General features: G+C 40.1%; 1 protein-coding gene across 2 annotated transcripts; it reads right to left on the reverse strand.

Moving 5' to 3' along the window:
• Nucleotides 1-230: 230 nt before the first annotated feature.
• C9orf72 (C9orf72-SMCR8 complex subunit) lies at nucleotides 231-13,798 on the reverse strand. Of its 2 annotated transcripts, none has more exons than XM_027881018.1 (11): nucleotides 13,757-13,798; nucleotides 11,789-12,274; nucleotides 8,891-8,950; nucleotides 7,378-7,473; nucleotides 6,679-6,743; nucleotides 5,858-5,930; nucleotides 2,902-3,018; nucleotides 1,970-2,205; nucleotides 1,422-1,479; nucleotides 790-899; nucleotides 231-706 (listed from the first exon to the last, which is right to left on the reverse strand). In XM_027881018.1, the coding sequence occupies exons 2-11, from the start codon at nucleotides 12,230-12,232 to the stop codon at nucleotides 520-522; spliced, it is 1,446 nt and encodes a 481-aa protein (XP_027736819.1). In that variant the 5' UTR covers nucleotides 12,233-12,274; nucleotides 13,757-13,798; the 3' UTR covers nucleotides 231-519. The 2 variants fall into 2 exon arrangements, with proteins under 2 accessions (XP_027736819.1, XP_027736820.1); XM_027881019.1 differs by lacking the exon at nucleotides 13,757-13,798 and adding an exon at nucleotides 13,256-13,660 and having other exon boundaries at nucleotides 11,789-12,276.
• Nucleotides 13,799-14,381: the final 583 nt, after the last annotated feature.

Consider the following 14,381-nt stretch of genomic DNA (forward strand, 5'->3'; position numbering starts at 1 on the left):
AGGGAGATAAGGGAAGTCATATTTCAGATTTGTACCACATACATACGAACAAATACTTTTAAGAACTCTTTAAAACTCTTGGAAAGTGCCTATTGTGCAACTTCCATGATTGGAGAGGACATACATATTGTTTTCTGTGGAAACCCTGAAAACACAGACACAGCAGAACAGGGAATAACTGACATACACCTGAAGGAAGTCTCTGGGGAACGAAAATTAAAATGCTTCCCTTTATCGTACACCAAAACAGGTTCAAATTTATCTGCTAAGCCAATATGGCCAAGGATCCTCTGGTAACATTTACTTTAACAATTAAAAAAAGCACACAGAAGACACAAATTCATTAAAATAATCATGCTTGTCTAGCTAAGCTGATATCCCCTCTATCAAGACCCCTCCAGCTTCGGACACACCTTAGTGTTACTGAGCTCCTGAGGCCACATCCTCAGTCGTCAATGATTGTCACCAGTGTGGTGTCACACTGACAGATTCCGTGCAATATCAGACACGTGAAGAACTTTAAAATGTCATGAGCATATCACGTTCTTGTACACTGGTATAGAACGGCCTCCCAAAGATGAAGGAATGTAGACCCGGTTTAATCTTCTCAGCCAGTGCCATTATTATGTTAAGATCGCCCTCTGCTGTTAAGTCAAGATCTACCTTTAAGCTTCGAAGAGACTTAAAAGGTTTTTTTCCTTTTTGCCTGCAAGAAAATGAAAATGTGTGTTGTAAAAAAAAAGCATAAGAAGTTTCTCAGAACCTGATTTCTATTATCTGTTCACTTACGTGTCATCCTCTATGTATTTTATTAAAGTTAAGGCTTTTCTGTGCAAGACCAGCAGAAATTGTGCAAGAAAAGTACTCCTTAGAGACAAGCCAGGCTTCAGGTGAAAGATCTGTTAAAAATTATATCAGAATATTAGGAAGACATGGAAATTTGAGAACCATTTTAAGAATGTGGAAAATAATGAAACATTGCAAACACATGTAACATATCCTTAATTAAAGCAAAGCAGGCAGATAACAGCAGATTTTTAGATATAAGCAACATGCTTTCTTAGTTTTATCTGTTCAGATGAAATATATTAAACTGTTTTACAATACTGTTTGGATACAGTATTATTTTTCTTTTAAATTAAAATTATCTGAAATTATTCTCAGCCAGGTAGCTTTCTCAGTACTGTAATTGTTGACAGTGTAGCACATCAACAGAAAATGTGCACTGTTTTTCATACCTAAGCAAGATTTTTAGTATTATACTAATATTTTTCTTTCTACTTACATAGAGAAGAATCATAGCAGTGGTATGATGAAGAGCTACCAAAACAACAAATGATCTATTTACATGACATTAGCTGTTACTAGAGCTCAAATTAGTGAACTTTAGCTCTTGTTCTTTCTGAAAAAGCAACAATTACCTGATCCAGAAAAGCTTTTACTAAAGTATCTCGATGCAGGATATCTTGAAAGACATTTCTACAGAAAACAAAGGAAACAAACATGTGAGGTAATGCCTTCAAGGGACCCTAACCTTCCAGCATCTGAGCATAGCAATAGCATTACTGTTTACAATCTGGTTGAAATTAGAAGTGAATTTAAAACTTTAATGGTTTCTGATATTTTTAAAGTTAATGCAGAATTTTAAAGCAAAACTTTCAGAAGAAATTAAATAAACCCAGGAAAGCCATTGGGCCCTGCACTTAGCTCTGTTATAACCCTAATTAAACAGGCAATAAAATTAACATAAAATGGTCAGAATTATCACTGAAAATGAATTTCAATAATATTTAATGCAACAAAACTACTGCAGGACTTGGTAAATTCCTCCAAGTCAAATGAAACTACCAGAGCTGAAAGTTTCTCAAAAGCAAAAACCTTCATGTACTTTATTAGAAGTAGGCTTTTCACTCGGTCACTCTCCTGTCCCAAATCAAGTCACTTTGTGAGATGTGAGAGGAGTACATACAGATCAGGTGTGAAACTCTCATCAGTGTGGATAATATGATCTTGAGACATTTCTTCATCCGAATTAGCTCTCCAAAATGCTGTCAGCTCCGATCTCATGTATCGTCGTTGGTTATAGATGTGCTCGTGACAGGGGGGCATCTGCTTTACTGTGTTGACATCCACGTCTATATGTGTGGTAGGGTATGGGGCATACATTACTTGACGGAAGGGCAGCACGAAGCTTCCTGTTGCATCCTGGTTTAGTGAAAAAAAAAAAAAATTCCAGTTAAAAGTGCAAAGCTGTACTGGAACAAAACAAAATTAAAGCATCATGTCTAAATTTTATACCCCACTTGTTTAAACACATTTTATTTAAGAGAACTGGTGGCTGTATCCTAGTACTAAGTCCTTAATACTGGGTGATTCCCTTAGCATAACAGTGAAAACAGGCACTGAGGTGACCTGTGTATAGCATCACCTGGCTCATAAGGCTATTAGCATTACAGTACTATATTTACCTGGTAAGTTCTGACTGCTCACCAGAGCAAGAAGCATTATTTTTTTTATCAATCTTCACCTATAGTTACAACCTATTTAAAATACTTGGAAACTGCAAGACTGATGCAACTGTTCCTTCTTCGGTTTTGGTACAACACGAAAACTCAATGCCTTTTGGGATTCCAGCCCAAGAAGACAAAAGAGTATTATTACTGTACCTCAAAGTACAGGAACACTTCTGAACAATCCTCAAAAAACAGATGTATCAGGGAAAAGACTGGCTGGGAATTTTAGCATGCAAATAGTTACAGGGAAAGCCACAGGACTAGAAAAGAATCAAGGGCAGATGACGCATTTCTTTGAACGTGAATGTGTGTATGCATATCATATGCACAAACACACTGGAGGATGTTCTTGAACTACAGAAGAATAGAACTTTCTAAGTATACTTACTTTAAGTAAGCCTTGAACAAAAAGGCCTGACTCGTACTTGAAAGAAGACTCATTTCTACAGAGCCTGGAACACTTCCGTTCAGATGGTGTAAGAAATAGACACAATGTTCTCACAATCTGCATTAAAAAGAACAATTTTGAAAAACATTAAAATGTAAGGAAGTAAGTCTAACTAGACTGCATTAGGTACGTCAAATGATGAACAAAAAGGTTGACCTTATTAAAAACAGCTGAAACTTTACCAAGGCCACAGAACAGTGACAAGCTTACATTATTAAGGTGTAAGCTACGGTACTCCAACTTGTCAAATGATGAAAAAATCCAACACTCTTTTGCAAAGTTTGTTTTTTATCCAATTATATAGAACAAATCACTTTTGTCTTCTTCTACCTCTATTACATAAACATGAGCTACCATGATTACTTTCCTAGCCTTTTAAGTCTCTTATTCATTCCATATTGAAATAGCAGTTATTGTCTCAAATCAGGCAAGTCAATTTCCTAAAGAAGTACCCATGCTTATTTCCTCAGTAATTTCCTTAAACTCTCAATTAAAATGAATACAGGTACTTCATTATCCATTTTCAAACTCCTGAAACAGCTACCAGTAATCACTCCAAATACAACATGTATTCCATTCTGCTAATCTTTCAGCCTTAACCTGCGGTGTCCTATCTGTGTCTGAGGTATTTGAAAAGATATCTTGCACAATGTCTTTCTGCAGTATCTAAAACAATGACAACAGAGTTTTTGACTGATGCTTTTCACCACAAGATGCCACAGGTGTTTTTTACTTCAAGGCAAGTTAAAGTATGCCATTAAGGAAGCAATTACTTCAGAACAGTTGTACCGTGACACAAGGAGCATGCTGCTGATAAGAACACGTGTAGAATTAATGTGTGAAATCTACCCTGGCTGTATCTTGAGACTCACACTCTTTTACACTGTTTTTTCCTATAGTCTTTAGCTTATTGATACATTATTTTACATATTCATAACCATTTAGACCTTAAATCCTCTTCCTTAACTATTTCATGATCTGTAAGCTTTTTATAACTATCTAAGCCTTTAACATTTTCTTAACATTATATGTGTGTGTGTGTGTATGTAACATAACATCTCCATTAAACTAATCATGTGTAAATCTTACATCTCTGAAAACCTACATATTAACTGTGGTTAGCTAATTTCAGCTAAGATCTGAGAATTTTCTTTTCTCTGGTTTCCCTTTTGAGTATCAGCAGTTACTGCTGATTTGACCAGAGGTGCTTTATCATCGCTGCTAATACACATAAAACAATGCATCCCTCTGCCCCAATTTTTATTAAGGATCACAAACTGTTTCTTTCAAAGCACAGGTTTACTAAAGATGCTTTGAATTTTTTTTTTTCCAGATTGTTATATTTCTTTATGGCAAGGAGCCCTACATATTATAAAATATGTAATATAATATATATATATATAGTTAACAAGTAATGTATAATATATTTAGCAGGCCCAGTGTTTGCAATTTTTATTTCACATTGAAGAAATATATGCAGGTTCCATGAAACACAAGCAGCTCATGATGCAGAAGTACGTTTATTGCCCACTGCCAAGAGAAATCATGCAGACAATCATTGCTTAAGAGTATACAGACAATACCAATTGATGTGGGTATTGTCTGTATACTCACTGCTAGCAGTGTACCCCAGGACTCAGGTTTGGGGATGGTCCTGCTTAAAACCTTTACTGATGATCTGGCCGTGGGGATTGAGTGCACCCTCAGTAAATTTGCAGGTGACATAAGCTGGGTGAGAATGCTGATCTGCTTGAGTGTAGGAAGGCTCTGCAGAGTGGCCTGGCCAAACTCCATCAGTGGACTAAGGACAACTGCATGAGGTTCAGTAAGGTGAAGTGGCAGGTCTTGCACTCTGGTTACAAACCCCTGCGGCGCTACAGGCTGGGCTGGGGGAGGAAGGGCTCAAGGGCTGTTCAGCAGAAAGGGACCTGGAGATGCCGGTTGACAGCCGGCTCAGTGTGAGCCAGCAGTGTGCCACGTGGCCAAGAAGGCCAATGGCATCTTGGCCCGTATCAAGAACAGTGTAGCCAGCAGGACTAGGGAAGTGATCCTTCCCCTGTACTCAGCACTGGTGAGGCCACACCTTGACTGTGTCCAGTTCTGGGCCCTTCACATTAAAAAGGACATTTTGGTGCTGTCCAGCAAAGGGCAATAAGGCTTGTGGAGGGTCTAGAAAACATCTTATGGGGAATGGCTGAGGGAACTGGGTTTGTTTAGTCTCAAGAAAAGGAGGCTCAGGGGGCACGTATTTCTCTCTACAACCCTCTGAAAGAAGGTTGTAACCAGGTGGGGACTGGTCTTTTCTGCTGTGCCTGCAGTGAGAGGACAAGAGGAAATAAGCTGAAGCAGGGAAGATTCAAGTTTAATATTAGAAAAAAAATTTTCCCTGTTATGGTGGTCAGGCATTGGAATAGGTTTCCTGGGGAGGAGTCACCATTCTTGGAGATGTTCAAGAGTGTCTGGATCTAATGCTGAGCGATGTGGCTTAGGGGTTACAGTGGCAGCGCTGGGTGGACAGTTGGACTTCACAATCTTAAAGGTCTCCTTCCCCCTTGATGATTCTATGATTCTGTGACACAGTTGAAATGGACAAGCCAGTCACATCTCTTCAATCTGTATATTTTAGCTAACAAACCTAATTTTAAAACCTCAGACTCATTTACTACTCATATACTGTATCAATTAAATAAATTGGTTTTCTTATGGTTGTCAGAATACAGTTGATAAGGCAATTTTCAGGCAGAATTATCATCTGCAAGATCAGTCAGCTAAAGATAGCCCAATAACAGTATTCCTTCCTTCTTCAAGCTCAAGTATATTTATAAATAACTTTGTTCCAAGTAACACACTAACACTCCTAACAGCATTTAAGTTGAGTTTATGGAAAGCACGTTACCTTATTTACTTTTTCTGCACTGCTTCCTACGACTACCGAACAACCACAGGTCTGCAGGTGTGAACTAATTGCACTGCAAGTAAAAACAAACATAAGACATTTAATCAGACTTTTCAAATGAAACTATTAGCACCTTGACAAGAAGAATAAAGTGGTCCACATATAAATAAATATGGCCTATAGGCCCATAACCATGGCACTTTCAGCAGCTGTGTAGGTAACTGCTGAAATCCAAAAGTTTAAGAGTTTTTGCAGTATTGAAAGCATTTGTGATGCTGTATAAATAGAAGGCACTAAGCACTACATAAATTAATGCAGTTACACACAGGAGATGTGATGAAAGGTAAAAGAACATCAGTTAAAACCCATGAAATAGGCTTTCCCACAGGAAGAGACCAAGTTGCTCTCAAGTTCAGCTAGTTCCACTTAAATATTAAAAATGGGGGAAAAAGAGAAATACACAATTCAACAATAAGCACTCTGTACATCATACCATTTTTATACATGGTTTTTTTACTATTTCATAAAAAATGTAAGACTTTGACTCACATTCTCATAAAATTAAATGTAAGTATCAAAGAAAAATTATATTTGTATCTTCCACAACCATCTACAGAGATGCAGCTATTAGCCCAGAGCCATTATTCTAAAAACACAGAAACCTTTACAGCATTTTATAGACAAAAATCTCAAAAAGCCAAATACATGTCACTGTCCCCCCTCTTAAACTATTCCAATACAAGTTCACATGCACATACAGATAGATACACACAAGTTTAAACCATTTTAACTACAGCATAGATCAAAACTGAATTTCATACTTGAGAAGAAAGCCTTCATGGCAACTGTCCCCAATGTCATCATCATTTAGCACTGTGTCACTTATCTGAAATACAAGTAGTTGTAAAAAAAAGTCAGACAAGGATATGAAACATCTTCCAATTAATTGATTTTCATTTTCATTGATAGGCGGGAACTTCTGGGAAACTCTTTAAGTTGCAAGACTTCCCCAAAAGCACAGTCTTAAAAAGACCTTCTGACTTCAGATAAAGAATTTTGGAAATGAGAAAGTCACTTGATTATTACATGTTCTTCACCAGTCACAAGTCAGGTTCCTCTTAGCGTTTTTTTTGTTTCTATGACCTTGTCCAGAGCTCTTTACATTACTGAATGTCAGATCACTTCTATTTCTTCCATGAGAACACTACAATGCACTGAGAAAGGTATCAAGATCAAATCTATTTATCTGTCCACTCATTTCGGTTTGCATCAAATAGTCTTTGCGCTCTTAAAATGGTATCATCCTAAGCAGTTAATTTTGCCAAGTGCTGACCATGAAAAACACTGCCATTCCCTACACCACTTAGAACTTGATGTGAAAAAAGTTACAAGAACTTAGGAAAACAGCGGCCTTTTCTCTGCCAAAGTGAGTGTCAAACCAAAGGGCCAAATTAACTTTTTTATCCAGAGGGCCAAAGACACCTTTTTTTATTCAGAATACAAATAAAACCAGGACTTACATCTATTTCTTCTGGAACACTGTGTGATTTCATAGATGAAAGGAGTTCCATTACAGGAATGACTTCTCCTGTCAGCATTGGAATGATGCTCTGACCCTGCACAATAAATAAAATGCTTGAAGTAAAAGCACACTGGGTAGTCTTAGAAGTTACTAATATGAACTTGCCATATTACATGCAAAATATCCTTAACTTCCTATTATTTGGAAGGGTGGTATGAGCAGAAATTGATGCACAGACTTCTTGGGCTTTGCTCATCAACAGATATGAACTAGAAACATATTTGACTTCTCAACATCATGTCTAAAATGTATTTCCAGGGTCTTATGCTAATTTTCACAATCACTTTTGATGGGCCTAGACAAGAAGTATTTGGAGTGAGCTGATCTGATCATCCTATATTACATGCAACCACTGTTAAGCATTTTACATCCAAGTCTTATGTTTTAACAGTAACAGGAAACCAAAAGCAGGCATATGAGTTATTAACATACAAAAATACTTCTCTGATTTTATCTATGACAAGAAACTGAAGCCACAACTTCACATTTAGAGTTTCAGAAATCAAATTCTTTTCACAGTCTTATCCATTAGGTCTCCAACCATATTCAAATATGTCCCAGGTTGGACTTGGGTCCCAGCCAAGTGCCTGGACCCCAGAGACAAAACCTTCCCCCTCCCTTTTACTTTCTCCCAGCTGCCCAAAAAAAAAAATCAAAAGAACCCAAACCGAATTAAATTTTAAAGTGGAAGATTTATATATATATATAAAGAAAATTATATACACTATTACACCCCCCAAAAGGGAAAAGGGAAGGGAAAGGGAAAAAGGGATAAAAAGGTATAAAAAGCCAAATACTCCCCTTGAGAGGAAGCGAGCCACACCACACAGCTGCTGGCACTGTTTGCCTCTCAAGGCCAACCAGATGCGCTAGGCCTCACTCCCTCGCTCGGGCAGAGCGACAGCAAAGTTACCTTCACTTTCGATCTGCCGGAAGAAAAAGGGCGAGAGCTTCCTCTCTCTCCTTAATTATATTCTTGCTTACGTAAAATCGTATGGAATACTGGGAACATGACCTTGGTTCCTTGGTTACAACCTGATCACCAAGGAAGGCCTAGACTCAAAACCACTACACAATATGACACTCTGTATATCTCTGTAACTAAAAAGATGACCTAACATAGTGAAAAACCAACCTTGACAGGAAGCTAGCATGACTCTATGGAAGCTCCTGCCTTTATAGAGCTTCACATTCAAGTACGTGACTTTCCTTTTCTGAAAGGTAAAATTCTTCACAGGTTTCCCTAAAGTGATGAAATATATTTTCCTTCAACTTGGTCACAGCTTCCATCATCCTATCTTCAAAAACTTTGAATCCTGTGCATGGCACATCATCAGCTAGTCCACAGTATCTTCCTGGATCCCAAAAATAAGCAGCAGTTCTACACTCATCAGACGTAGTCACATAGTTTTGCGATGGTGTGCCAAATGCATGAACCAGGTGGTCCTTACCTGATCCTCCATTCTTTCCGTCCCTTCCAAGACAATCTTCTGGAAATGTTCTTGCCTCTCCTGAGCAAGAGAAGCATTTAAATATAAATGTTCTGTTATTTGTTTATGCATGTATGCACACAACAGTCAAAGGGCACAGTTTCTTCCCTGTGGAGTCACACTTCTTAGATTCAAATTTTGATGTTCAAGTCTCTTTTCTTTTACAGAGTTGACTTTAGCAACAAGTGATGTCACGCTACACAGAAAAACATTCCCTGCTCTGCCCCTCATCAAACCTCTCCCAAGCTTGGGCAGGAGTAGCAGGATAGGGAGGGTGTGATGACAATGACAAAACATGAAGTTTCTTCATTACAGATCAAGAAAATGCCAAATGATTGGATTATGGTGAGGAATTCCACTTTGTGTATGAGGGTTCCTGATGCAGCAAGAGAAAAATAAGATCTTCAGAATGAGAAAAATTGTTTCACTGGGGAGGGTAGGGGAAAAAAATGACTTTTTTCCCCCACCTCTTGAGACACTGACAAGTCTTCAAAACATTGTCTTATAACAAAGTACAGGAGATGTGAAACTCAAAATGCAAAAAACACAACGTACAACAGACTGAACAAAGCTCTGAAAACAGACTCATCAGCAGCTGAGTAGCAAACTGCATTAAAAATGAACTTACAATGGAATCAAGTTACTATTCAGAAAGAAAATTCAGCATTAATCACTGGAGCAATCAATACAATACATAGAAAATAGCAGATGCTGGGTGAACTAATGATATATTTTGCTAGAAGTTGACAGGTTATTGCATTTTTATTACTCATTAGTTTTCTGTGACCGATCCACTCAAAGTTAACCAACTTCAAGTAGGAAAAGAGTTTTAAAGATTTTTTTTTTTGAGCAAATGAATAGGGAATAAGCTAGAGCAACTTGCCCTAAAACTTGCCCTAACCACGTAAAAGACACATCTTTGGAAAACAATACTGGAACAAGCCAGATCCTTCATATCACCTCCGCCCTTCAGTTCAGTGTCAGAGAAATAAGACATCCTTGACAGTGATTTTAAAAGAAGTCAGTCTTCATGAAGATAAGGCTGAACATATGGTGTAAACCACTTCTTTCTGGAAATATAACCCCTCAAAATTATTAGACAAACCTACAGAATATAAATTGAAATAGATGAAAGGGGTTTCTAACCCCATATTGACGACTTGCTTCAGAGTTGTTTGTCTTTCTGTGCCACTCTGAACATTGCTCCATGTTTCTCCTAATCCTAGAGTTCAGAAGGCTTTTTCTCATCTCAAGTCTAGCCTGATCTGCTGTCTGCCTCTAGAAGAACAGTGAGAGCTAATAATTACAACTGTTAGAACTTTCAGAACAGACAGACAGCTCCTTTCAGACAGGATTTCAACATTTTTTGTTCTGCTGTATACAACCATAACTGTTGATCTGGCTCAAGTACAAACTACAGAATGAACCTGTTTTAATTCATTATTATTCTACAACTCATGCCTAAATTTTAATCTACATTTTCAAAGCAGTTTTCTCTTCTCTAGTTAAAAATGAAGAACTGCAGATATATCCAGGGATCTTTGATCAAAAAAAAAAAAAAAGACACTAAATATCTATTTCAGAATGTATCTGCTTCAAGAACAAAAAACTTAATGACTGATTTCTGAAGAAAGTAGTAGAAAACATTTTTTGCCACTTGATGGCTACTTCTACTGTGAAAACATACTGATATGGATCAGTGTCCAAAAACTGAGAATGATGGACAATTCTTATTTGATCACTCATGTTGGAAGTCAGTACAGAGGACACTAAATGACAGAAGCAATGTAATCAGGAACGTGAGACAGCATTCACTTACATCCAAAGCACTAACATCCAGCAGGCTTTTAGAAGACTGTAATAGGAATGAAATATTTGTGTTTCTACTGTATTGAAAATGAACTTTATGTATTATCCGTCCACTAAAAAGTAAGCCCCAGAAATATAAAAAGCCTATGATGGAAAGCACTCCCAGTCATCCTCAGGCAATACAGCAAAAACGAAACACCACCACAAAAATTAACATCAGCTTGTTATTTCTGTAATCTTAATTAGCTCAGATAAGAGCACTCAAAAAGGAATTTTTTAGTATGTTGACTGCAGGTGGCAGAACAGAAGAGGTACATAAACTTTATCACACAAACGAGCAATGCCATACACATTACAGCTGACATGCAATCTACTGTTCTAAGGCAACTTGCACACCATGAAGGTGACAGAGACTTTAATTTTTATTATTAGACTGTTATTCATTTTAAAGAAAAATACATAACAATAAGGAAATATCCATAGTGTACCCAAAGGTCAGAGTTCCAATTCTTCAAAAAAATTTAGCATGTTTCCCTTTTTGAGTTTCACAAGTAGATGTATTTTTGTGGTTCTCCCTTTGGTTCTACACAGTTCAACTCCTGCCAAACTGTTTGCTAATATTCTCCTTTTGAAAAATAAAACTGTAACAGCAATGACAACATTAATTGCCTCAGTTCCCTTTTCTGGACCTCAGCATTGAAAACAAAGATTTGAAACACAGAACTTTACAATTCCACCTAGTTTAAATACAGAAATCAACACAATAAAAGCAACTATTTATATGAAATTCAGAGACATGAAAAACTATACAGGATAGCCTCGCAGAAGTTATACAGTATTACAAGGATAAATCACGTGGCTAAAAATCCCAACCTTGTATTTGCTGATATAGTAATTTGATAACTTTTAACCTTCAAAACTGAGTACTTGTAGAGGTTAGTCTCCTTAGAATTTTTGTAAGTTTTGAATTGCTGGTGTTACAGAATCTCAATTCTTGCTTTTGCACATGACAATCTAACAGTTCATTTTAGTAATGAACAATTAACCTACCTTATGCATCCATATTCTTCCTTTCCTTATAATGTGTGTTAATCTATCCACGCACACTCTGTGAAGCGGCAGGTAGAAGCCAAGTTCACTTTGTGGAAGTATAATTGAGAGTCCATATGTGCTTCTGTCTCCATTCCAGTTTCCATCAAAGATTAATGACACAATGATTACCCTTTTTTCTGCCAAAACAAAGAACTTCACATCTATTGCACCGCTTTCTGCATTCCGGAGTATTTCTCCATTCAGCGTGTGGTTGGCAAGAAAAGTTATTTCACCATCACTGAGAAGCACCTGTTCTGTCTTTGGAGCCCAGATATGCCGCACTCGGGGGCCAAGAATATTGTCCCAGTAAGCAAAAGTGGCAGCTAATAAAGGTGACTCGCCATTCAAAGAGATCTCTGTTTTAGCAACTGCAGGGGACGGTGGTGGACAAAGAGCTGACATGCCTGTTTCCTCTCTCGTGTGTAACTGAAATGCTTACATTACCTAAAGAAAAAAAAAAAAAAAGTGTTTGCAGGAATAAACCAAATAAATTAGAGCAGACCTCATTATCATCTCATCTTATTTTTACGTGACCACATAGTGATAGGACAAGGGGGAGATGTTTTAAACCACGAGAGGAAATTAGATAATAGGAAGAAATTATTTACTGTGAGGGTGGTGAGGCACTGGAACAAGTCCAGAGAAGTGGATGCTCAATCCCTGAAAGTGTTCAAGGCTAGGCTGAATTGGGCCCTGAGCAACCTGATCTGGTGGGTGGCATCCCTGCCCAGGACAGGGTGGGTTGGAACTAAATGATCTTTAAAGTTCCTTCCAACCCAAGCCTTTCTACAATTCTTTTATTACCAAATAATACCTGACTTCTACACCTGAGATTTCACTGTAGACTTCATTAATTCAGGAAGTGTGTGTATATGTATATATATATATATATATACACATATACACACACACACACACACACACACACACATATATATATATGTTCCACATAATGCTTTACAAATGTTAGTCAGACGCCAAACAGCTTTTACTCACTACAGAAGTATGAGGAGCCTGCACAACACACAACTTCTGCAAGGAAACTCACACGATAAATACATCCTTTACATCATGGTGATGCGCAGGGTGTTTAGATAGAAGGCAAATGCTCAGCACTTCACAGAATGTATTGATGTTCTTTATCTTGCGCAGACACAGTCTTTAAACATTTTCTCTAGCAGTTTACAACCACTCTACGGCTTCCCCATTCTGATGGGGCTGCAGAAGGTAATAGGAAGCTCCATCTGCCCAAGAAGTCACGCTACAGCCACAGGAAGACACTAAACATAAGTTTTACAAACAAACGCAACCCAGGACGGAAAGCCAAAACCCAGTCATCTCGAGGAGACCTCCCATGGCCAAACTCAGCTTTCCTTTCCCGTCTGCCTGCAGCAGTCCTCAGGACAGCAGAGCGAACACCCTCGTTACTACCGCAGCTCTAACCCAGCAGACCTCTGTATCTGAACTTCTTTCTCCTCGTGAGAGCCCCACATAGGATCGTCCAGGTGCATTTCCTCACAGTAGGGGCGTAAAGCCCCTTTCTCTCCGGCTGCTCCTCAGGAGCCGCCGGTGCCCCGCCAGGGGAAGCCGAGGCCACCTGACTTGGCCATCTGACACCGTGACTTCAGGGTTTTCAGGGGAGACAGGGCGCCAGCCGCCGCTGCCTCCCCGCAGTCAGGGGCTGACCAGAGGCTCGTTCTCCCCACCGCCTCTCCACTCGCGGCACCTCCGCGCTCCCGGCCCGAATGAGGCCCGTGTCGCACTCCCCGCGTCTGGTCTGAACCTCCCGCGAAGGCAGATGCGGGAGCGGCTGCGGGAGAGGCCGCTGCGAGGAGACCCCGCTCTCCCCCCACCACCCCGCACAGCGGAGGGGTCGCTGGCCCGGCCCTGGCGCCGGCCCCGGCCCCGACCCCGCTCCCGCCTCACCTCCGCTCCGGCCGCCGCGCCACGCCTGCGCCGCCCCGCCCGCTGCCCGCCGGCTCCGCAGGCGCGGCCCCGCCCCGGACGGTGTGTCCTGGGTGGGGGGAGCGGGGTTGGCGTGCCCTGGATAAGGGGAACGGGGTCGGTGTGCCCTCCGTGACCGGGGGGAGCGGGGCCGGTGTGCCCTCCGTGACCGGGGGGAGCGGGGCCGGTGTGCCGTCGCCGGAGGGGGGCGCGTCAGGCGGGTCACAGCGGGAGAGAACAGCCCCAGCTCAGTGCGGTTTGTGGAGGACGCCAGAAGGCGAAGCTTTGCCGCAGGCGCATCCGTTTTTGGAGGGGCTTTTAAGCTTTGAAAGGGGAAGTCGGCAGTGCCGGCGCTGGGTTACTGTTCCAGACGTGCTGCATGCGGAACAGTGACGGTGCTCGTGGGTGAGCTTCGTTTGATGTTGCAGGTGTCGGGTGAATAGCTTCCCATCCTCTTCCTTGCACACTCCTGACTGAGGGCCCGCAGGGAAGCCATAGAGGACTAGGAATGTAGTAGTAGACAGAGTAGAGGGCTGTGTGTTAGGAATTATAGGACAGGGAGTACTGGTTACAAACTGAAAAAAGGAGAAGTTCAGGTTACGTATTA

The sequence above is a fragment of the Empidonax traillii genome, unplaced genomic scaffold (assembly GCF_003031625.1).
Source record: "Empidonax traillii isolate 1590-97213 ecotype Southwest subspecies unplaced genomic scaffold, ASM303162v1 scaffold82:size1209730, whole genome shotgun sequence".
Classification (NCBI taxonomy): domain Eukaryota; kingdom Metazoa; phylum Chordata; class Aves; order Passeriformes; family Tyrannidae; genus Empidonax; species Empidonax traillii.